This window comes from Eriocheir sinensis, chromosome 8 (assembly GCF_024679095.1).
Source record: "Eriocheir sinensis breed Jianghai 21 chromosome 8, ASM2467909v1, whole genome shotgun sequence".
NCBI classification, from domain to species: Eukaryota; Metazoa; Arthropoda; class Malacostraca; order Decapoda; family Varunidae; genus Eriocheir; species Eriocheir sinensis.
In genome coordinates this window covers 22293920-22318485 of record NC_066516.1, presented here as the reverse complement: position 1 = coordinate 22318485, position 24566 = coordinate 22293920, and the positions used below count along the sequence as shown (strand labels likewise).

Below are 24566 nucleotides of genomic sequence, written 5' to 3'. Positions count from 1 at the left end.
TCTACTGCAAATAAGTGAGAACAGGGAATGTACAAAGCAAATGTAGCACAAAACGATACGATGGAGTGGACGAAGCTTCAAAAAATAATCCACGAGCCACACTTATTCCACATTTACTTTCAAAGTCAAAGACCTCTGTTGGGCTCTGTGATACTGATGATTATTGATATATTTATGATAACAGTGAATGCCAGTATCTCAAGAGACTGCTGGAATGGTACTGATAAGCAGTCTAGTCTAGTGACCATATTTCTTAAGATTTCAATCATGTTTAAATCACCAACCATTTCTAGGCAGAATATGGAAATTGTGATGATGAAATTACCATAAAAACATCCTGAAAAAAACTATCTACCACTAATTTATTAGAAAAGGTATTCATTATTTTTTTAACTTTCCATTCAGGTCATGAAAATAGCTATAACACTGACAGTGACCAGCGCATACTATGGGAAGTGATTCATTGGTGTAGACTGTAGACCAACCATACAAAGGGAGTGAACTTCAAGAGAATAAAGAAAAGGAGAGTTAGAAATAGACAAGTCTAGGGAATAGTCACAATCACTTTACAAGCCTTGGAAATGGGGATTCAATAAATGGAGTCAGATGTAAACATACCTTGTAAAATTTATATTTATATTTCATTTTTATGACAAAAAATTACACAAGTACTTAATGCATTTCTATAAGTTGAGGATATGCCCAATTTCAGATTCTTGTTGCAAAAAAAATTGTTTCCCATATTTTGATAGTCATATAATACATTAAATTGATTTGTCAGCTAATCAATATCACATACTTAAGTCTGTTGACAAGAGATGTCTTTAAAACTTTACTAATACTGTAAAGTTCATGTACCATTATCAAAAGGTCTTATGGTTACTAATTAAAGTAATTTTCTTGAATCGTCTACATAAAAGCCTAAGATGAGACAATACATATGGTTCACTCATTCCTTACAAACAGTTACAAAGGATCCTTCCCAATCTTTTCCATATGATCTATATGTAGTTGCCTTTTCAGCATGGTAACTTTATGCTAGGCCACTCTCCATTCCACTTCACTTGACCACACAATATTTTCTGTAATCAAGTAACAGATTCAGCTATGATACTTGCATATATTAATATACTCTTATGGAAATGCATAATATTGTACATGGATTGACCTACATTCAGTCATCCTTCAGGTATTAATATACATGCCCAAGTGATCCTTATATATATCCTCTTTGTCGTTATGGCAAAAATAAAACAGGATGCTGTTTCACCGTCATCAGCTTTGGGACACAATGGGTACTCTGTTGTTAGCTGTAAACTGTCAAAACTCAAGAGAGAATCAATTACATTGCAGTATATTTACTGGTATCTATGGTGAAACTGTGTTTCATTATAAAAGCTTTGCATAAATACATTATCTGGAACTTAAATTAATATTTCAAATGTTCTAAGTGCAATATTTTGTAGTATAACTTAAAGTAAATTATACTTTACACTATATTGCTATGATGCACAGCTGTTAACATTAATGAAACTCATACAATTTGCCTCAGAAGAGGCATCGCAGGTACTCAGTATGGCTGTACACCCAGGAACAGCTCTCATAAAATAGTTTTCTAATCTACACTAATACTTAAAAGAAAAAAATTGCAATGTACAATTAACACCACAAACCTGGTGAACAATGACACATAACCAAAGAACTGTAAATCTGTGTCCTGACTCACAGTTCAACTTTTTTCCTTTTTTCGAACACTTCGTTTACTGCTGTATTTGTTCATTATATCAACAATTTTATCTTTGTGGTCAAACAACTTATGCATCTGTGACCTTGCCTCCACCATTTGATCTTTGATGATCTTGGAACGCTGAATGTTGGCCTTCACAAGCTCAGACAGCCGATTCACATCTTTTTCAAAGTCCTGAAAAAGAATTTTATCATGAAAATGGGCACGATTTTATTTGTAGAAAACAAATCATGCTAGCTGCTATAGTCTGTTTCATTCCGTCTGTCCACTCGCGAACGTAGATGCGGCACCTGCGCATTGTTAGTTTGTGATTGCGTGAAGATCAACTTTATATTTTCAGTGTTAGGGGAGAAGAGAATGGAGGAGGTGACTGAGTTTAAAGAAGAGGGGAATAAGGAACAGTATTCTCCTGCCAACTCTGTCATATGCATCAGAGGCGTGGACGTGGAATGCAGCACAGGAATCGAGAATACGTGCAGTGGAAATTAATTAAAGAATAGGTGCATGTGGTGTTTCAGGATGGGATGGAGAAAGCAATGAAAGCATGTATGAGAGGTATGGTATGGGTGTGACAGCAAAAGGAGTGGATTGTGGAGTGGTGGAGTGGGTGAAGCATGATGTGTTGAGATGGTTTGGACACATGATGAGAATGGGGAAGAATGAATTTGTGAAGAGAATGTTTGAGGGAAGGATTGAGGAATGGGGTGTTAAGGGAAGACCACCTGTGAAGTGGATTAATAGCGTGAGCAAGTATTGGAGCGAGAGAATTGGAAGTAGCAGGATTGAGTGTGCTGAGAGGGAGTGCCAGAACAAGGAGAGATGGAGACACTTCTGCTGCGGCCACTCCCGGGAGGGAAGTTCCCGTGAGGGAGCAAGGTGTCGGAGATATGGAGAGATCGATAGATATTTACCTTATATGGTTTTCTTGGATGAGTTCTCTTCTCCAGGGAGCTGAGTAGCAGGTGAAGGCGGTCTACTACATCAGTCTCTAGTTCCACAAGGTCATCCACTTGTCCAGATAGATGAACAATCTGTGGCAAAAAAATAAAGTTGCAAAACATTTTTACCAAACGTAGGAGAGCTACATAATAGTGAACCACAGGAAGTAGCTGAACAATCAATTCTCAGGCAGAAAAGAATAATGATGACCACTTCAACCTTAATAATAAGAAAGTACTTGGGTTCATATATTTTTTTTGTGGGTTTTGGCAGTCATTTTTTCAGGTCTGTGCTCCAAAAACTATGCCCAACCTAGTCTTTACTTCTGTCATTGAAATAATAACCAAATAGTACTTGGGTTTTAAGAGAAAAACATTACTGTCTAAAGATTACAAATATCTTTATAGCAAAATTCTAAAGTGAAACTCTCTTCTCTACCTCATGCGAGCATCTACCTCTATCATTTCATGGCAACTAGATATGTAACCTCCTTCCCTTGTGTCCCATTGAATTAATGGTCAAATCCTCTACCCCAAAATGCTGTTACATATCTTTTTCCTTCAAATTTATTTTGTTAATATTTATTAAACAGAGGGTCTCTATATTTGTTGGTAATAAAGACTACAAATACACAATGAAAAACTAAACATCATAGCATAAGAATATTACATAATAGGGTTTAATCCAGACCTGAGCAGTCTATTCATTTCTGGGAAAAGTATGAAAACTATGAAAATGCTTGTGCAATTTTACAGCAGAAATTGTGCTGTGTTGGAGCATAGATCGTATAGTTGTCTTGAACACCAGATCGGCTGTCTTGAATCACTGACCTATTCATGAACTTAAAGCAGTCGCTCCAGTTCAATTATCCAGTCACTAATTGTACGTGACAAGGATATCAGAATGCTTAGCTTAGTTGAGCCTTCTTCTTCAGCTGTGGCTAATTCTTCTCAATGGAGCAGCAAATAGTAGTTGGCAGGACATGATTGGAAAATACTTGTTTGAAAAAAAATATAAGAAGTAAAAAGAATATTACATTTGAATTTGAACAGTAATAGAGAAGAAAGCAAACAAAAGATAGACAGTAAGAAGAAAAATTCTGAGTGCTACTTAAAAGATAATCTCCTGATGTAGTGACTAGCCCAACACACACACACAAAAAAAAAACATAAATCCCATTTAGTCAAGGGGGTACCCTTTCTTTCAATGTGTAGTAGAGTGTTGACTTCTCACCTCACTAGTCGTGGTTTGATTCCCAGCCACAGTAATATCTATCTTACATGAATGTTCATCACTGTAGGAGAGGACATTTGTCATAAACATCACCTGACTCACCTTCCATCCATTAACACGTTGCATAGCCAGCTTCTGGTTGGCTATCTCATTAACAGTCATCCTCTTTTCATCCTTGGGTTTCACATCAGTGTGCCTCACAAAGTGATTGTGGCGAGGCTTCCAAGTTTGGCGGAAACTGCTCAGAAGTGACATTGTGGGGCGGTTGGTGAGAACAACTGTGGTGCTCACAGAATTATTGATGCCGGCACCAGTGGAACTACTGACACCTCCTAAGCCACCACTACCACCACCACCACCACAGCTGCCACCACTACTAGCTCCTCCAGGCTCTGACCATCCTCCACCTTCATCTTCACTGCCTTCTAAATCTGAAAATAGTAAAATTAATAATCTATATGCAATGCCTTTTCTCATTCACACATATAATTCCAATTCAAACTCTAAACCACACCAGGTTCTTGCTACATGTGGGGGTTATGTTCTGGAAAATCTTGCATGATGATAATTAACATATTTATACCAATTACATAAGAATGCATTCCAGGATTACAAAAAGTGTTCATTAATATTTTTGTGTGTATGAAAATGGTCCTTTGCCGCAACATCCCACGTCTGGGAGATTATCTGGTACTTAGAGGTATATCATGTCCTCCATGTGACTTGTACCTGTGCTGAAAACTTCTGCCCTAAAGGATACATCCAAACATCAGCCAGCACCTAAGCTTATCATTGACCCATCCCAGCTGATGCCTTCTTATATCTTCACAGTTGGCTTATATGTAGCCTGGCATCCTCATCTATTACAATGTCTTATTTTCCATGATCAACCATTCCTTATTCCAAAATACAAAAATACCCAGTTGGTGTACTCATGGAATCACACAAATTTTGGTACCTCTTGACTTATCATCAGTGAACAACTGAACAAGAATATTCCTTGTCTGCAAACAAGACTTACCATGACTATCTTCTGCAAGATCTCTCTTATTCTTTTTAATTGGGGGATGCTCAAGGTCATCTTCACTAGACCGTGCCTCCTGCAGCTCATTGCCCATGCTGTAAAAAGAACATAATGTCGTTAACATCACTAAGTCAGGAGGCCTCCATCATCGAGGCCCCTTTTCATTTTTTTACTCTGCCATCCATCATTCAAAAATGTATTAAGTTATTTTATGTGATCGGGTTTCTATTTTATTCTCCCTAGTTTGTTTTTATTCCTACATTCAAGCAGATATTTATTTGTATGCATGTTGGATGGCTTTATATGGATGATATGAAAAGAAAAATAATGGTAATTAAGAGTCATTTTCATACAATACATGATAGAAAGGCTGTATCCCCAGAACCTTAAACTGGTTACACCAACAAATCTGTTATCAATTTCATTTGGTACCTCTCAAATCCATATAGGGTCTTGGATTAAAGAGTAACTTTAGAGTTAAAAGTGGCTGTCAATCTCTCAAACAGATGTGGCCCTAACATGACACTATATTTCATATTAATCTATGTTACTTACAGTTGCTGTTTTCTAGGTTTTTTCCTTGGAGAAAGTCCATCTCCAAGGATTTGTGCAGGTGCATGAAGGGTGGCTACCGACAAGTGCGGCTGGGGCACCGTGAGAGTGGCTGTGCTCATGGTGTTCAGGGTCAGTGGACAGAGGTCTGGGGCAGGAATGGACAATGAAGGAGGGCGTGGTAGAACTATTGTAGCATCTTCGGGAGGCTCTTGTTTGATGCTTGGAGGAGTATGACTACCACTGCCCCGAAGTGGAGTCGTTCCACTGTCCATCTCCTCTATTTGGAGGCCTGATAAGGAAGAATCTTAGGACCAAAGAATTGTTTTCTGTTAGTATCCCACATAAATTATGGCAAGCACACAAAAGCATTAGTGAGCATAAGCAAGCCAGCCAAAACAGCCAATGTAAGCCAAAGTATGCTATACATATGCTATGAACTTGGTTGTGCACTTGTTTTTAGAAAGCAATATATCATATATAATACACTTATCTTATTTGAGGCAATGAGGAAAGCGAGGCAAACTCTCCATAACAAAACTTGGAAAAAATTGCTTGAAGTTTATCTATTTTCTAAACACAATCATATTAAGTATTTACCTTTATTTAAAGTGACCTAGATTGCTCAATAACATAAAGACTAACCAGCAATACCTGTGGCCCTATGTGCCCTAGAAACCAAATCATCAACTCAATGTAACATATCTAATAAAGAAATTAAAGTAGAAAATATGTTACTGAGCAACATAAAAAAAAATATTATGAAGCATTTTAATCACTAAGAGTGTGAACCTCAATTACATGCATAACAAATATATTATATCACTCAATTATGAATCATAAGAAAGCTTGCATTAACTAAAGTAAGGACTGTGTATAATTCTTTCACATGACTACCCAATATTCAGGTTAATCAACATACATGCAAAGGTAAACCTGAATACAAATTAACACTAACACTTTGATGCAGCAGCAACTCAGCAAAATGCATTGATAATCTGCTTTTGCCTTCTGCTAGCTGTATGAACACTCCTAAACCTAAATTTGTTCACCTGTCTGATCACATGCACTTGTAATGGTAAAACAATACAATGTGATTATGAGTGAATATATATATATATATATATATATATATATATATATATATATATATATATATATATATATATATATATATATATATATATATATATATATATATATATATATATATATATATCAATGGCACTCCATTCCATATATGTCAGGCAGCTAATCAACACTTTGAGAAAGGAACAAATAGTTCAATACTATACAATAAGCCTTATCAGCTCTGCTTCAAAATACTATACCAAAAAAAGCATCAACTATATGAGCAAATTGGAACATTACAACAAGCCTCAACCATACATGACGAGTAGAAAGCAATAGAAGCTTAGCAACATGTCAGGTAAAAATACAATGATTACAGACACAATACAATAAGCAATTTAAGCTTAGATTAGGAGATTAAAAGCAAATAATTTTGCACATACGTATTCCAATTTTAATGCCTATACCAAATAGTGGTGTCACAGATCAAATGTGTGTGTGTGTGTGTGTGTGTGTGTGTGTGTGTGTGTGTGTGTAACAAATTAGCGTTATAATTTTGGGGGGTTACTATTGGTGATAAAAATCATGGAAATTACAAAAGAAACAGCGAAGGTGCCATTACCCAGCAATCTGAGCTAACATCTCAGAAGCTCTGGCATGCAGTAATTCTAAAAAAGCCATGCATCCTTTTCTCTACAGGGAATCAAAATATATCACCGATAAGAATTATTCTAAAAATCAAACAAAGTATCTTCACATGACTTTGATCCCAATGATATGAATGATTTACTTTAAAGATGTAACACTGGACATTCAGCATATCATGCCCTTTCTGCATATTCCTTCTTGATGCACCACAAAGATCTATTGGTAAACTATGACATTATTTACTGAGATCATCGCTTCTTATTCAAGGTGGAACTCACCAGGTGATGTATCCCCCAACCTGTTATCACCCCTGTGCTATAACTACTCACCAGGGGAAGAGTTTGCAGATATTGTAGTTGAGCCAGAGGAAGCATTCCCATTGCCCCGGGAGTCTGGCCTCTTTGGGGACGGTGGGGAGGGTACCGGCATGGAGAGGGATGTGGTGAGGTTCTTGGCAGCTTTCATGGGTATCCTGTGCAAAACCGTTTTTAAGTATCTCAACACGTATCTCTGCCAATTTATTTTACCTTGTTTAGCTCCAAACAAGCAACAGTTTCTGCTGACAAGTGATAATTCCCTTTGCAGTTCATTCTATGGAGTTTTGTTCAACGTCAACTTCCTTCAACCCACATACATGACACAATGCAAGACAAGGACACTTTTTGAAGAACATGAACACAACAAAAGCTACTTTTTACAGGTATATAAAAGCCCATTTTAATCTTACCCATCATTGTCAGGCCTTTTTCTAAGTATAGAGGGCCTAGGAGAGGCATTTGGCTTCATGGAGGGCAAGGGTACTGTTCCCTGCTGCCCTGTTGCACATTCCACCTGCCCTGAGCCATTCACCCCACCTACATTTGCCACAGTAGGGTTAGAACCCCCAGCCGTGACTCTGAGGCTCCCGCCCTGCATGCTGGCTGGCACATAGTGGGTAGACCCCAGGGTGCTGGGCACAAGTGTTGTTCCACCAACCTAATATAAGAGGAAGTTGTTGATAATTAGATGCACACATAAATACTTAAAAATAGAAATTCATAAAAAGAAAGTTACTCTGGAAACAAATTGTTTAGACTGACATCCCCATGCAGCAGTGCCTTGCTCACTATAACAATGAATACTTCCCTTTGCAGTTCCTAGCCTTGCAACACTATGACCACAGTACAATGAATCATTGGCAGACAACAGTATTTACCTTCTGTGTATTAACTTTGTGTATTTTAGATGTTGTTATAGTACTTAGGGCCACTTTCACAGTCGTTTTGTTTGTTTTGATCGTTACCAATGGCGCTGATCAACGCTATAGTTTTCCACGTGAAACTGGCCGATGGGGTAGTGGTGGCTGCAGAGGAAGCGAGAGGTGTTAAGTGTGTGTGGCAAGATGCGGGGCTAGGCTAACCCCGCAGCCGCCACTACCCCATCAGCCAGTTTTAAGTGGAAATTCTATAGCAGCGATCGCCGCCATTGGTAACGATCAAAACAAACAAAACGACCATGAAAGCGGCCCTTAGTTTCATTACTTTTGCCTTTTTTCCATATTAGCTCCTAATGGATAACTATTATCATTCATTCATGATCTATGTATTTTGACAAATCCAGTTAGTTTCCCCATTAGCTTGGTGATTCAAGGGTCAATGGTAATGGTGAAAGTAATGATGAAAAATGAAAACAACAATAACAATAAGCTACAATTTAAACTTTTTGAAAATAGAGTAGAAAATAGTCACTGAAATGTAACTAACCTGATATGTAGCATTGTGGCCCTGCTCATAATAATACTGGGGAGCAATGCTATACTGGGGCACTGTTGTCACCACTCGCTCTCCACATGTTCCACCAGTAGTCACGGCAACACCTGTAGATGTATATGCATAAACAAACTAACTATATACAGATACACATGTGGAGATATATACATTCTATACTCTACACTCCGCAATATATTACAGTTATAAGAAAGGGTGTTGCAGGCTGCTGACCTGCATGAGTACGGTGCAGGAAGACACTAGTGTGAGCAGGCTGGGGATCAGCAACTTGCCCAGGAGACGGTGCTCTAACTTGGCCATGAGGGACTCTTGGAGTAGATGCCACAGACACAGGGCCTTGGGGAGGTGCCTGCTGAGGAAGGACTTTAGCCACTGGGATGGCTGTTCCTCCAATGCCACGGCCCACAGTAGCACCCACAACACTGCCTCCTGAAAATATTGATAAGTTAACAAGCTAATGGGATAAATGCTTACCCACAAAAGTGAGCATTTTTTCTGTGAAATCTGAGCTTTGGTCACAATCCCACCACAAATGAAAATTTATAAAATAAGCATGCACACAAGGTGTACTATATGATTTTTTTTCAAATAAACTAGAAATCAGTGAGCCGGAGATGTTTTTTAAATTATCCCACAATGAATCTTGGAAGATGAGTCACCTGCTCAGATCAATTCACAAACTCAAGTACATCTTAGTGATTTCAGTTTGTACTTCTAAATTTTACAGTGTGATGATGATAACAACTGCATTAGATTGTTAGAGCTAAAAACTTAATCCCACTCTCAATTTAGATGAAACATTTGTAGTACTTACATGTAAAAAGAGTATTGACATGAAGAGCATTCTTTTATGAAAAGTCAATTCATAAATGTTACTGATGAATTACCTCTATGCTGTACACCTGTTGAGTGATGCTGCTGCTGCTGATGTTGCTGTTGCTGGTGCTGCAGATGTGCTTGTTGGTGCTGATGTTGGTGGTGCTGCTGCTGATGTTGCGGTTGTTGTTGTTGTTGCTGCTGTTGGTGTTGTTGCTGCTGCTGCAAAGTGTGTGTGCCAACCTGACCCTTTTGGGTGGTGAGCCCTGAGAGACCCGAGATGTGTGTAAGAGCCAATGGAGGTCCTTGTGCTGGTTGAGTTATCACCTTGGGGCCATCAGGGAAGGTGAGGGTCTGGCCTTGAACTCCTGCTTTGCTGGGTTGATGGGTTCCTCCTGGAGTTCGTACTGTAACCAAAAATGCTATTTATTAGGCTCTGATTATTTAGAAAAAATACTCTGTACTGAACTGAGTTCCTCCTTCATATTTGTCCAGTAAATTTTCACAGAATAACAATGGTAAGCTACCATGATAGGAAATTACTTATAGCAGGAAATCTAAAGAGTTGAGATTTGCAAGCACAGACATAGGCAGAAAAACACTGTTGTCTGAATAGAAGTCAAATCCCACCCTCTCTTCTCATTGCTCACCCATCTAGGTCCTAGAAGCATTGCTCCCATCTCAGCAATAAAGAGCATGGCCAGACAGACAAACAAGGTAATAACTGCTCCTTAACACAAACAAACATGTTGGGTTCAGAAATTTGAAGGGTAACTATCTATAATAAATTTGTAATGGAATGCATGTCATCTCACCCCACAGCATTGCCAATACAGTGGGTTTTCCACTTAATTTGGTGGAAAATCTTATCAGCCTAGAGTGGAAAAGCACAGAAAATCTATGGGCCAGTAACTGGTGGATGTTGTTGTCCAATATTGCGACATTTTTGCATAGCTTCGACTATCACCTGACTGATTTTTTGACCAAACAGTTGTAAATTTTGCAGTTGGCAATACTACTCTGCCAACAGCCCATCAAGAGATCTACTCAATAGCTGCCTCAATATGGCTGACCATCGCGCACGCACGAATATACGTCTTCACAGGCAACACCCCACGAACGTGCCTGTATGTTTGCAGGAGAGGCTAACATAACCAAATCTTATAGATCATGACCTCCTCTTTCCAATGGTGTTTTTGTTTTTTTTAGCTGTGATGAATAGTTTTTGAGATACAGCGGCTAAAAGAGTGAGCACTAGCGTCACTTGCTGAACGTGCCTGTACGTTTGCAGGAGAGGCTTACATAACCAAATCTTATAGATCTTGACCTCCTCATTCCAATGGTGTCTTTTGTTTTTAGCTGTGATGAATAGTTTTTGAGATACAGAGGTTAAAAGAGACCCCCTTCCCCCCACTGGGCTGCCCAAGTGCGCTTGGGGGGATAGTCTTGCTGCGAGCGATTAGCAATGAAAGGGTTAAAAATCATCACTAACCAATGGGTGCTTTAAGAGGAATGTGGTGGTCTTGAGAGGTCCGCTGCAGAGTGGGATGGTGGGTAAGGATGGTGCCTGATGTGGTGCCAGTAGGGGACGTCAGTGCCAAAGCTCCAATACCAGTGCCTGCCTGTGACATCACCTTTATGGAAAAATATAAAACTCCTTTCATTTTTCTAGGAAATAGTCCTAGGAAACAAAAAATATTTAGTACGGGTAAGTGCCTATTTTCAAGAAAATGATAATAAAAGAGGGAATTTAATGAATAAAGTAAAAATGATAATAGTTAAGTGATTAGCATGGTTCTAACACATAAATAATTGGGTGAATTAAGAGATAAAAGTGAAAGAAAGAATGGAGTAGAATATACATCAGTAGCAAGACTGTTTTACAGCTGACACTATTCTGTTAGCTAAAAGTGAGTAGCAAGTCATTCATGAGTTCCATACAAGCTGTAAGGGGCTGTTCAAAAATTACATCACGCCTAAGAGGGGGAGGGGGGTATTGTGAAGTGTTTTGTGTGACGGAGGGGAAAGGGGTTGCAGCCATCTGTTACATAACATTTTTCAGATTTTTTTAACAAGGTTTCAACTTAAGCATCTGTGAAAATGTGTGATTCACCTTAAATATTGTATTTTATCTTCCACTGAATAATATTAGAACAAAACATTTACCTAAAATTACAAGTCAACTGTGACTGACAGGATATGTGCAGCAGAAAGAGTTTGGGACGAGTGACAACAGATGACTCACTTATGAGTCATCAACTTGCATTGCATTCCTGACTGATACAGGGTGATTTCCTGCACAGTACATGTCTATTTTGGCTACAGAGGCGACTCCACAAGGTTGGCTTCGAATACACAAGCCTGGGTCTGAATCCCAGGCCGGGCAGTCGGAGCAGCCACCCAGCTGGTCATCCTCCCTCTTAGGTTAATCAATAAATGTGTACCTGGAGAGGCCTAGGGAAGTTAAACTGTGGTAACCCAGTTGTCACAGTAGCCTTGTGTCCTAGAGTAATGGATTCTCACCAACCACAGGCCCAAGAAATAATGTGACTGATGAGCACTGAGGCCATGCACCAACCTTACTTTACCCTAACATCATGAGAAAAAAACTAAGGATAATAATTTGCAGGTATTAGGTTCGGCTTGCATTCCTGTATTTGAAAAAAAAATGGAACCCTACTAATTTTTGGGGGGGATACTAGCTGGTTACATAATTTTCAAGGGGAGGTCTGAATATTACAAAGAGTGACAAAGGGGGAAGAGGCAAAATATGATCAAAAGAGGCATTTATTTTTTTAAAGGCCCCTAAGAGAAAGAATTTCAGTGTTAAAAACAATGACTCTTTCCATGACAAAAACCTAAACGCAACACAGATTTTATGATGAGAAATGATTGCACATATTTACAGCAAAACATTATTACCAAATTCTCTCACTCACCGGTGCAGATGTGGATGAGGTGGGTATGGGTGCAGTAGTTATCCTCACAGCAATGGCTGGAGGTGGTTGGGTCCTCATGCTTCCCTGGGAGGTCAAGTTTTGCCCAGCAACTGTGGTGACCAAAGGACTACCAGGGGTGTAAATAGGCCCGGCTGATGATGCCGATGAGCCAGGAGCCATACTACGTCCCCCACTGCCCATTATTCCAGAGCCATATTTCTGAAAATGAGCCAAAATTTCACACACTGAAGCTTTCTCAATACTTATGAAATATACTTTACATATCCCTAAACCCCTAAAGGACGAGTGACCTGCAGGCGGAAATATTGGTGGGTTCCGTAAAAGGACAAGTGGCCCACATATGGGTACCTACATTTTCTTTTCTTTCCCTTGTTTCCTTGTGACCTTTGCTATTGTTCTACATGTGAAATACACTAATCAACAACCTTAGGCCTAAATACATGCATACATAGGCCTAGAGTCTCAGTCACATGGCTAGTTTTGATGGATAAAGGACACTCTCTTGGATACATCTAAGGGGGGGGTCCTCGACTTACAACAGAGTTCCATTCCAACAACACGTCATAACCCAATTTTGTATGCAAGTCGAAACACACCCTTTATTAGAAAGAACTGTCAGCCCCAGCATTTAATCAAAGTGCCATAAGCACCTAAATCACTCACCTATGCTTAATAATGAGACCACTACTCTGCTCGGTTATCACTGTCAGTTTCATAGGACCAGATCCCTTCACATGACGAAGGATGGGATCTTTATCCTTGATAACTGTCGCAACCGTTGAATGGCTAAGTTCAGCACAAGACCAATGTTCGTCGCTGTTTCTCCCTTCTCCGATCATTTCACAATATTTAATTTCACTTCCATTGTGATGGTTTTCTTTCTCTTCAAAGCACTGCCATTAGAAAAGTCTGCCTTATGCTTAGGAGACAAATGAAGGCCAAAGTCAATGATAAAAGGACACAAACCAAAGAGAGTGAAAGCACAACAAACCAAACAAGATGGCGCCACTATAAACACTCGCCTGCGCCAGAACGGGCTGGGCCGACCATCAGGCCCCACCTGGAAGAAGCCTTGGGCCGACCATCAGGCCCCACCAGGAAGATGCCTACCGGCGCAACAGGCAACGACGTAAAAAAAAATAATAATAATAAAATAAAATAAAAAATGGCGTACAGCAGGAAATGAGCTTGCCTTCTTCCTCGGTGACAACGTATTCTTACAATGCGATCGCAAGCTAGTTCATGCAAGAAGTTCATAATTACAACACAAATCTCATAAGTCAAAATGAGGATTTTTTAATAATTTATGGAGGTTGCCTCGTAACCTTGAAATGTTGTGGGTCGAGGATGTCATACCCCGAGGACCCCCTGTAGTGAGTTTGAGTTTGCTATGTCCAAAGAGAGTGAATGGGATGCAGACAACAAACCCCCAGTATCCAGACAGCCATTATTTTAACTAAAACTTGATTATCTGAAAATTTCACATTGTGCATCAAGCAATTCGTGACTTGATTAGTTCAGACAGGTGGGGTTTTACTGAATGACATGGCATTTTAATTTTGAATTGTTAAACAAACCAAACACCTATAGAACAAGTAGTATTTTCATGACCAACTTACTCTACAGCAGTTAAGTGCAATCATGTTGGGCAATAGAAAACTCACTTGTGGTTGAACAACAGGCTGAGTAATGTGCACTGCCTTAGGGCCAGACATTCGAGGTCCATCTGTCACCATGCCCCTCATAGTGGTGGTCCCTGCTCCTCGAATAGGCCCCCCTGGCAGCCCTGAAGCACGTCCTCCAGGATGATAAGTGGTGATAGAGCCTGTGGGCTGTCCAGGCCGGGTGCTGGGCAATGATCCTCGAGCCACTCCAAGGCTGAAATTTGAATGAGTTGTTCATAATACCAGTTAGCTGCAATCACTTCAGTTTTGATGGCATCTGGTATGCACTTTGTTCAAGTACAACTTGCAATGGAATTACATACAGTAGTCATCTACTTGCCCACAGTTGCTTGTTAGCTAAGAATAAAAATAATTACCAATCAAAAGGGAAATAAATCTCAGCATAATTTTAGGATCTTCCAACAATCATCTGTCACTGTCATTACCTCACACAATTCACCAACATTCCAAAAGCACATTGTTAATAGAATAATTTGTATATCCTTTAATCCCCAGTTATGATGTCCTCTTCCCTTGAGAAGATAGGCATGGCATAAGCCTCCAGTTCCTCCTGATCACAGACTGCAATTTAGCAATTCAAACACCTCTCTTCTCCCTTTAGACCTTTACACATGCCTAAATCTTGCAAATCTACCAAACTGATTGTCTCCAAACCCTCAACTAAGGTCAATATAGTCATAACAAAAATAACAAATATATATCCAATGTAGGTGAGGTACTGTTTTTGTGGCACAATTATAGCAAGTACAATGGCCTGCAAGTTTTACCTGAGGCTCGTTCCCGCCACATTGGAGTGTAAGGTGGGGGCACCTTTATTGGAGTGTGCTGGTGAGGGAGTGCTGCGACCCCATCCTGCACTGGAAGCTGGGACGACACGCTGACCACCAACACTGCTTCGTCTGAAAAAACAAAAACTTTGCTCCTTTATGCTAAACTATGATATAAAACTGAAATCTTTCATGAAAATTCCTTTTTTTGTCACATCAAAATAAACTTGACGATAAAGCTATTCTTTTGGTTTGAGGCAACTTGCTCCTGAAATGAATGGTACAAAAATTAGCACCAGCTCTGAATAATATTTCCACCAATAATCAAAACCAAACTGACCTAGTTATTAATCACATACTGAACAACATTTTTTAACAAAAGACAAAGAATATGAAAACATAACGTACGGTCCTGGTAGATTTGAGCTTGGGTGCCCAAGTGGCTGTCCTGTGGTCCTGACAATGGGAGTGGCTACAGTCTGTGACCGTGGAGCTGACATGTTGGCAACAGCTGCAGCACCCCTTGGGATATGGTAAGCCAGCTGGGTTGAAGATGTTACCACGGCATTGTTGGTTTGGGTGCCGGAGGGATGAGAAACTGTTCGTACAGCTGGGTTACTGCCTCCACCCGGATTTTGTGCAGCAAGATTGAGGGCAGCTGGGGGGCCCGACGTGCGCGAAACCAAGGTGACTGTTTGACTTCCCACACCCATACTCTCGCTGCGACCTACTGTTGAGTGGGTGAAGATAGAGTATGTAATTAATGAATCAAGTGAAAACAAGGTCAATATATTGAAAAATCTGTCAAAATATTAATTTCAAAGCAGTCAAGTATTTTCTACTTGTACAAAGCATCAAAGACTTAACATTCCTCATTTACATCCACTGACCTGGTTTAGCAGTCACCACATGTGCAGTGGCCACACTTGTTGTCAGGATTTGGGCCACACCCCCAGTAGTGTAGTGGACTAGTGTTGTGTTACCACTTTTTACTATACTTCCCTGAAACACACAATCTTTATTATTACAGTCATCATCACTTACATTCCACTTCCAGGATTCCATCCAGGAGTCTGTTATTCACTGCTAATGCAGAATATAAAAACAAAAAAATTTAATCATCATAGCCCAAAGGAATCCTATACTATAATAGGGTTCAATCAAGACTTCAGCAGACCTGAACAGTCTATTTCAGAGACACAGACTATTTATTTCTGGGTAAGTTTGATTGTTCATTCCCCCAAATCTTGCCAACAAGAGTGAAATAGTGGAGCTCCCACATGACACTCATTTCCGTGTGATAGCATCTGGTATGTTAATCAGTAAAACTTATATGCTTGATAATTATATCACAAATATAAACTAGGTCATAATAAAGTAAAAAATAAGAAATATAGGTAAATGACTTACAGATTCCATTGACCTTCCTGTAGTCTTCACTAGGTCCATGGGCTGATTGGCAGGGTCTGGGCCAGCCATGGAGCCCCCACTGGGACCCACCAGGCCACTGCGCCCACTCATGCTGAAGGGTTCTGGCACAAAGAGTAATGCAAAACATATTAATCAAACACCAGAGTTATATCTTAGACATCTTTTATCAATGACAATGAGGCTAAACTAGTAAGTCAAAAAACAATGAGTGTATGGGGGTGCTGTGCAAGTCCTTAATATTGGCAATCCAAGATACTGTACAGAGGTACAAATTATACACAGCTTAGGATGCATAACAATATTCAACAAAGTACAGCAACATTCAATGGTCAGTTCAAGCACCTCTGAAAGAAATGTTTCATTTATGAATGCTGAAGCTGTCCACTAAATGCTATCACAACAAACAATATAAAAGGTTAAGGGATGCAGTTGCCACAGAGTGAGCTTTGCTTCAGTCAGTCAATGGAACAAACTATAGTAACAGCAACAAGAGGGAAATGTATAGCCACAACTAAATGATGGTGCTTTGACCCTCACCAGTCACTCCATGGATTAATATATTCCCTGACAGTGAAAGAATTTAGGAACATTCATTCCATTACAGTACTATCATCCTAATCCTAAAAACTAACTATTTCTATCTATTCATCTAAACGTATATATGTAGTTTTGCAGGATAATACCAATAGAGAAATTAAGTCCTTAAAAGTGTCTCACTGCTCAAAGGTTTCTTCTTATGACTGAGGTTACATAAAGGGTGAGAAAATTTGTTTTCAAGAGTGAACTAGACGAATTCCTACGCATATTACTGCCTCAGTGGTGCAGTGGTTTGCACACCTTACTACGAATCCACGAGCACAGGTTTGATCCTGGCAAAGGCAGCCTGTCCACAGCCCACACAGCTACTCCTCCTCCCATCCTGACTGGTTGATGAATGAGTCCCTGGGGAAGGTAAACTGTGATAATCCAATGTCACCCTCATCCTGTGTTCCATGGTAATGGGTTCTTACCCACCACAGGCTCAGGGTTGTGACAGAAGAGCACCAAGGACACACACAGCTTAGCATCTTCGCCCAACTCTACATGTACCTTCCAGACCCGCTAGGGCTCCCAGACTACACTGAATTGATGCAATGTTCCATGTTCCAATGTTCCATGTTCTACAAATATGCGTGTTATGCATCTATACAGGTGCCCTGTGCATTATTCACCCAGATCCAGATCCAGGACCTCCAGCTCCATCACAGCTAAGCTGGAGTACACACAGTGAAACAGTCTAGAGGGAATCAACAGCAACAACCTTAACTCTTTCTAAAACAATTATGACCAGCATGTTAGAAACCTTCTGAGAGACACCCCCTTATGAGCACTAGCTCCCTTACATCTGAAAGCCATCACTAGGTGAGCAGTTTAATGAAACACTAGACTCAGGCACAAAGTGCACATTTACCCACACAACCAATAACATAGTGGCGGCACTGCCTTGGCCCTGCCTCAGAGGCCAAGGGAGGGGCAACATTCTCCGAGGCAAAGGCACTCCAAGGCCTAATAGATGGCAGCATTACCTTCGGACACTCACTGAGAGGTTGATCAGTGAGAGCACGAAGAATGCATCCCTTGCCTTGCCCGTACATGCTCCTCTACCATGCAGCACTTCCACAGCTCTTCAGAAGAGGCTAAACTTTCAATGCCTTGAATAACTCAGTGCAGGGCAACATTACGTGTAATTCAACACTGAATGGTGACGGGCAGCCATAAGACAAGCCCTCGAAACGCACTGCTCCTATGTTGGAGTGCTTACAGAAACTATCCCAGGCTGGCTCAGCATCAGTGGCAAGGCTCTGTGAGTGCTCAGATTCAAGCCTGGCCCCGCGGGGCACCTCAGGGCCACCGAGCCCCGAAAGTGACGGTGACAGGGACGAGGAATTCCTGGCAAAGTCAAACGTTACCACTATTTTTGTTGGGTAATTACAATGTATAATGGCTACAAACAACACACAACACTGAGTGCACCAACCTGTATGTTTCCTGCACCTGAATGGCTCGTGGGGCCCCGCTACATGGCCCTTGAAGCCCGTCCCTGCAGTAGTGTGCGGCCCTCCGTGGTCCGCCAGACGCTGCGCTACACACCGCGGCCCCGCTCACCGTTGTCAGGCACTCTCATAGTTTTGCATTCCCTCAAATGGTTGTCATTTTCACTCTATATGCCAACGTGCCTATATTACAAAAAGGTTAAAACCTTTTATGTTAACTGAAAACATACAATTTTAAATTATGATCACTATAAGTTTGTTTCCACAAGAAGCAGTAACTTAGCATAAAATTGGTATACCTACCATATATTTTCATGCAAAGAAGATAACTTTAGATTATCTTAAAGATTATATTTTCATAAATTATCAAATTTGAATGCGGAGAATATATAAATGCCGTTCAATTCACCAGAAACACCAATAGCCTCCTTGAACAACATCTTTCAGCATCCTTAAGTGTTGCTATGAAATCAAACTGCTCATACACTTTATGAATGGAAAGCTTCTACTTGGAAGAACTCTACTGCATTACAGTATTTGTTAACTCAGTATTTCACATTACAACAAACTAAACAAACCACCGCTACACCTTGTATGAATGAAAAGGTAGCGCAGACACGTCCCCGTGCTGGCACCGCTGCTACTCCCGCCGTGACGTCATACTACACCCGCCTCGGCCTGACCTCAAAATATCCGATTTGCATGGACGTTTGAAAGTAACAATTCAGTAAGGTATATAAATTCAAAAATAAAAAAAATAATGCTTATTCAATTTTTAGGTTAATCAAATGAATAAGAGAAAGGAATATTTATTCTCACGTCGGTGAAACGGTGCGACGGTAGGAGAGACATTCACTTTTCATCGAAAAAAATCTGCAAATATAGCTCAACTATCGTGAATGTGTTGGAAGTTGGAATAAATTAAATATTCACCCTCGAAGGGAAGGAACTGCTAGAATGAACTAACGTGTGTGTGTGTCTGTGTGTGTGTGTGTGTGTGTCACTGATCTCTATTGTTAGAGATCAGTGTGTGTGTGTGTGTGTGTGTGTGTGTGTCACTGATCTCTATTGTTAGAGATCAGTGTGTGTGTGTGTGTGTGTGTGTGTGTGTGAACACGCTCAGCAAGGTTCATCATCGCCTCCCAGCGTGCCAGGCAAAATGTTGATCCATTCGCCCATCATGCGGACTCGCAGAGGCTGGAGCAGTCATGATTTACACCTGGTAAGTCGACAACTGTGAGATCTTTTCAGTGCGCGTACTGGTGTAGCGCCGACGGGGTTCCAACAGACGCGCGCGATGCTTGAAACTTGTGTCCATCTCAATAAGGCTTTCAGTGCATCTCGAGGCGCTCTGGGATCTCCTGTGGCATTCTTGCAAGGATTATTGGCCAATTGACCGCCCTGTACTCTGATACTGAGAAATGCTGTGAAGTGTATGAGGGGGGAGGGGGGTAATGAGGGGCTTACTCACTGTGCGGCATGCTGGGCTGTGTCCTTACCCCGTCACTTGCATGGACCGGGTCACCTTTTAGGCAGAGTTGGGGGTCAAAGTCATTGCGTAGCCTCTGTTAGCAATACCAAGGTCACTATAGCCATATTTTAGCTGATGGTGCAGTATATAATCGTTGTAGAGATAATGGAAGTTATTTGTGATGGCTCTCGAGGGAGTAGGCGATGCCGCCGGGCCAAGACCAAGGTACGGGTGTTCAGAGGCTTACTGGATGAAACAGTAGTCTCTTCATCCGTCCGGCGAGGGCATCGAGATCTTAAAAATTTCAACATGCCTTGATGGCTTGCTGCAGAACACCGGCGGGTCTCGTCAGGAGGTCTTGGCCTTTGGTGTTACGGACTCGCTCAGCAATCAGCACACATACTATGGCGTTGTCGATACCTGTGCAATAGGGCTAAGATTCAGATTTTCAAGTGGCTTGTGCTTCCTAGCTCACTTAATGGTTGTGAGGCATGGACACTCGCAAATAGTGTCATGAAGCCCTTTAGTAACTGACGCCTTTGTTGAAAAAAAAATGCCTTAGCAAAATCACGGCATATCCCTTTAATGACTACCAAATCAACTTATACTCCGTGACTTAAGGGGCTCTCACACATTCCCGGTCCCGGTCGCGACCGTCCCCGATGACTCCCGATAAGCCGGTCGCCGGTCGACCGGCTGTAAGATCGGGGATTGTCGGCGACAGACCGCCGGTCGACCGCCGGTCGACCCTGAGGACCGTAGACGCAGCCGACCACCGCCGGTCAACTTTAAAATTTTCAAAGATATCGGCGGCCACCTCTTTTGATTCTTTTTTGGGAGCAGCGAGTAGCGGGCTTTTTTTTATTATTGTTTTCTTTTTTTGTGTGCCCTTGAGCTGTCTCCTTTCTTGTAAAAAAAAAAATACATATATATATATATATATATATATATATATATATATATATATATATATATATATATATATATATATGTATATATTATGTTTCAATGTGAATGCTATGACATATATTTTTATATCTTATGTGGTTATGTTGTTTTACCATTAAATTTGAGTTTTCTCTTCTTAGACTTTCTCGCTAATCTCTTCTGGATTATGTACGTTTCACCCCATCCTTAATGCTTTCTATATAGGCGGGGTGCAAGGTAAAGTCTGCAGATGCAAGGGTAAGGTGCTCCGGGAAAGATTAACTGATTGGGATCATCCTGGTGGATAAAACTTTAAAATCTAATTCCTTTAGTCCCCATTCAGTTTCGGTTAAATGAACTCAGTGCTCTTTTTAAAACAATGGTGCGTTTAGAATTGCCGTCATTTATTTTTTCTAGGAGTAGATTAAGTTTCTTGATTTGGTATTTATTCTCTCTCTCTCTCTCTCTCTCTCTCTCTCTCTCTCTCTCTCTCTCTCTCTCTCACACACACACACACACACCATATCCCATGAAATTACTCCTCAGGTCTGAATGCCAACCTTTCATTAACGTTGCATAGGTCATTCGTTTTGCCATGCTTGATTATCAGATCGTGACGATGAATCCAACTTTAAGGATTTGAAGTGCCGGAGACAAAGGAAGGAGAGACACGAGGGGAGGGAGAGGGCTGGGGGGCGTGGTGAGGGGACGCACGTACAACAACGTACCACACCAGCTCTCGGTCTGCATACCGTGCCGCTTGCATTCAGGCACTGCACACGTACATTCCCTAATGCATAGCGTGAGGTAGATGCTTGAGTACAAGAATAAAGCTAAATTGACCATAAAGTGCAAAATGTATAAGGGATTACCGGCTGTGGAAGTCGGCAGCAGTGGCAGAGGCTTGTCGCTGATCAATTGAAGGCAGTGTGGCTGGCGCCGTGGCCCAAGGAGGGTGTATCCACACGGGCTCCCTGCCATCACCTTACTGTGCACCTCCAGCCTCGCCCCCTCACCGTCTGCCTACTGGTAAGCCTCGTGGTGCAAGAGTCCTCCTTTGACCCCCTGTGGTCCTCGTGGCAAAAAAGAACCCCCAAGAGCAGCAGGAAATATTATTGGTCGGACTGTTGGAAAGAACACGTGATTATGTCAGTATTAAAGTGGACGCCGCCTGACATTTACTCTGAGCAGAGAAGACCCTAGTTTCCTCCACCCATGTTTGTTACCTGTGCCCCCGCGCCCATGGCGACCACTGATAAGGAGCTCATGGATCCTTGGCCCCCTTACACCTTGTCTCAGCCCCTCCCAGGCACCACCAGCCGAGGGGAAGGGAAGGGGAAGGGCATGTTATTAAATCGTCCCTTCTCAAGTCTGTCTTTCGCCCGCCTCGTGAAGCAAACGCAAGTCCCGTGGCACCTCATTAAAACTTCCTTGGCGCTGCTGTGTGCCTTCTGTCATTGGCTTGTTTAGGACACCAGTTTTACTCTCTCTCTCTCTCTCTCTCTCTCTCTCTCTCTCTCTCTCTCTCTCTCTCTCTCTCTCTCTCTCTCTAACACACACACACACACACACACACACACACAAGCGGGCAAAGGCACGCACGAACGCACTTCTGTGTGTATGTGTGTAGTTTTTAGTTGCTTTATTTCTGTATATTACTGGACTTTGTTATAATTGATATAATTAAAGGTTATTAAGGATGATGAGTGTGGGGAGATATGTAAATAGTTGCTCCCATCAGCTGTCCTCCTCCCCCGCCACGGCCCCCTCACGCCCACCGCCAGTCACTTTAACAACATTAAATTGTTCATAAAATACCCTTGTGCCGGGGCAGCATTCTTGGCTTCCTGCCTCATGTCCGGCACAGCGCTGCTGTCCTCCACTCACCGTTCTTTTGAACCAAAGGAAAGGGAACGCACTTATTTAGATCTCAGCATAGTTACCTCGTTAATTATTTTATTATAAGCGCAGTTACCCTGATTAGGTCGCAGCTTATAAGTCTGTGGGTGAAGGTTGGCCACGAGGGCCCAGCGCCTGGTCAGAGTGCAGCCGGGAATGCCGCCTCAAATACCGCTAGACAAGTTATCGATTCTCAAAACGAACCCACTGTTTGCCGTCGCCTCAAACCGGCCCACTTGTTTACCTCATCGTGGATTAACTCTGCCTTCCATTACGGCGGTCTGCCCTGTCTGTCCTTGCAGGTCGGCCTCCTCACAGATAAGGAGGCAGCGTCACCTTTGAGGGTTTCGTCGTGTCAGTGTTATTATAGAGTGGAGTACTGAACATGCATCGTATTCGCAGGACTCGTGTAGCTGCCAACACTGCCACTATTGACCTGAGTGGTGTGGAGGGGCGTGGATAACATGAGCGAGGAGTGATGAGTGTGAGTGCGCCTGAGTGGTGGTTGGCGTGAGGTGTGGGGCTGAGGAGCGGGTGATGATGGTGGGGAGGGAATGAAAGGGTGCATAGCGGGGTGGTGGCGACTTAATGGAAGCAGTGTTGTATTCTGGCTGGATTACGGGATTAAAAGACGTAATTTTCATTCCCCGGGAACAAAATGAAAATAATAAATGTTTCTGAGTAGGGAAATGTGTACTGAGTAAGTGTGGTAAGCGGTGTGCATATAGTGGTGAGTAGGAAGGTGGGTATAGGGGAGGGGGTGGTAAGTGGGAAGTTACTGTATATATGTGGTATGGAGTGGTAAGTAGGTAGATGTATAGGTCGATGTATTGGGGTGAGTGCAGTACATGGGAGAGTAAATGACTAGTGAGAGGTTGCAAGTTGTGTAGTGGTGGTAAATGGGATGGTGAGTGAGTAGAGCAAGTGGACAGATACAGCTGGTGACGAGTGGGCGAGTGGGTGCATGAGTGGGTCGGGGACAGGTGGTCGGTGTATGTAAATTGTAAAGATGCGCGGCCGGTAGCGACACAAGACCCGCGCCTGGTGTATATACTTCGGGACCTTAATTCTTGCACCTTTCTCACTCCTCGTCTTCCACTGCACATAATCTTTCTCCGCAACCCTCCCGCCGCCACCCCTTGTTGTCCTTCCTTGTATTGCCGCCAGTAATGAAGGCACTTGTTTTTGTCTCCTCCCCCTTTCATTCTGGTGTCGTGACCGCGTGTAATGCAATAAGGGCTGAGGCAGGATACTATTCATTCCGCGTCGCTTCTTTTAATTATTCACGTGTTTTTATGATTCATGGCGTCGCTCCTTCTCGGTGTCAGTGTATCGCTTGTAATGAATTTCTCGGTTTTTTTCCTACCTCACCTTTCCTCTAATACGGTCAGGGTACAACCAGAACACACTATTCAGCTTAGCATCACCGTTTTTCTTAGCTTTTGTTGTTGTATTCTTGTGTTATTTGATAGTATTGCCTACCTGTTTTTTCCTTTCATTCTACTGTCACCGTACAATGCGATCAAGGCAGAAGCAGGAAATCGGCACAAATCGGACACAGTAATCGGCTTAACCCCGCCCTTATGTTATATTATGT

At 41.7% G+C, this 24566-nt stretch overlaps 2 protein-coding genes across 5 annotated transcripts in view; one reads left to right on the top strand and one right to left on the bottom strand.

Annotated features, from left to right (window-relative positions):
• Positions 1-609: 609 nt before the first annotated feature.
• Positions 610-18822, bottom strand: LOC126995698 (histone deacetylase complex subunit SAP130-A-like). 3 transcript variants are annotated; one of them, XM_050855507.1, is made up of 18 exons: positions 18657-18822; positions 16619-16740; positions 16099-16210; positions 15617-15938; positions 15209-15340; positions 14421-14634; positions 12736-12954; positions 11289-11430; positions 9868-10203; positions 9194-9409; positions 8957-9069; positions 7942-8189; positions 7544-7686; positions 5499-5802; positions 4941-5038; positions 4022-4350; positions 2659-2778; positions 610-1921 (listed from the first exon to the last, which is right to left on the bottom strand). In XM_050855507.1, exons 2-18 carry the CDS (start codon positions 16727-16729, stop codon positions 1730-1732), a joined length of 3351 nt encoding a protein of 1116 aa, XP_050711464.1. In that variant the 5' UTR covers positions 16730-16740; positions 18657-18822; the 3' UTR covers positions 610-1729. The 3 variants fall into 3 exon arrangements, with proteins under 3 accessions (XP_050711464.1, XP_050711466.1, XP_050711465.1); XM_050855509.1 differs by having other exon boundaries at positions 5499-5787; XM_050855508.1 differs by having other exon boundaries at positions 11289-11418.
• A 928-nt stretch (positions 18823-19750) lies between these two features.
• LOC126995697 (uncharacterized) overlaps positions 19751-24566 on the top strand; it is a 35311-nt gene continuing 30495 nt past the window's right edge. Inside the window, exon 1 of one of the 2 annotated variants that reach the window (XM_050855506.1) lies at positions 19751-19894. The gene's annotated coding sequence lies outside the window, so the exon portion shown is untranslated. Of the gene's footprint in view, positions 19895-21880; positions 22100-24566 lie in introns of those variants that run through there. The other variant, XM_050855505.1, reaches the window with a different exon arrangement.

Coding starts and splice junctions, on each gene's coding strand:
- LOC126995698 (XM_050855507.1), bottom strand. CDS start 16,729: ATGAGTGGGCGCAGTGGCCTGGTGGGTCCCAGTGGGGGCTCCATGGCT. Junction 11,431..12,735: donor CCTCATCCACATCTGCACCG/GTGAGTGAGAGA, acceptor TTTTCCATAAAG/GTGATGTCACAGGCAGGCAC. Junction 8,190..8,956: donor GCCACAATGCTACATATCAG/GTTAGTTACATT, acceptor CTCTTATATTAG/GTTGGTGGAACAACACTTGT.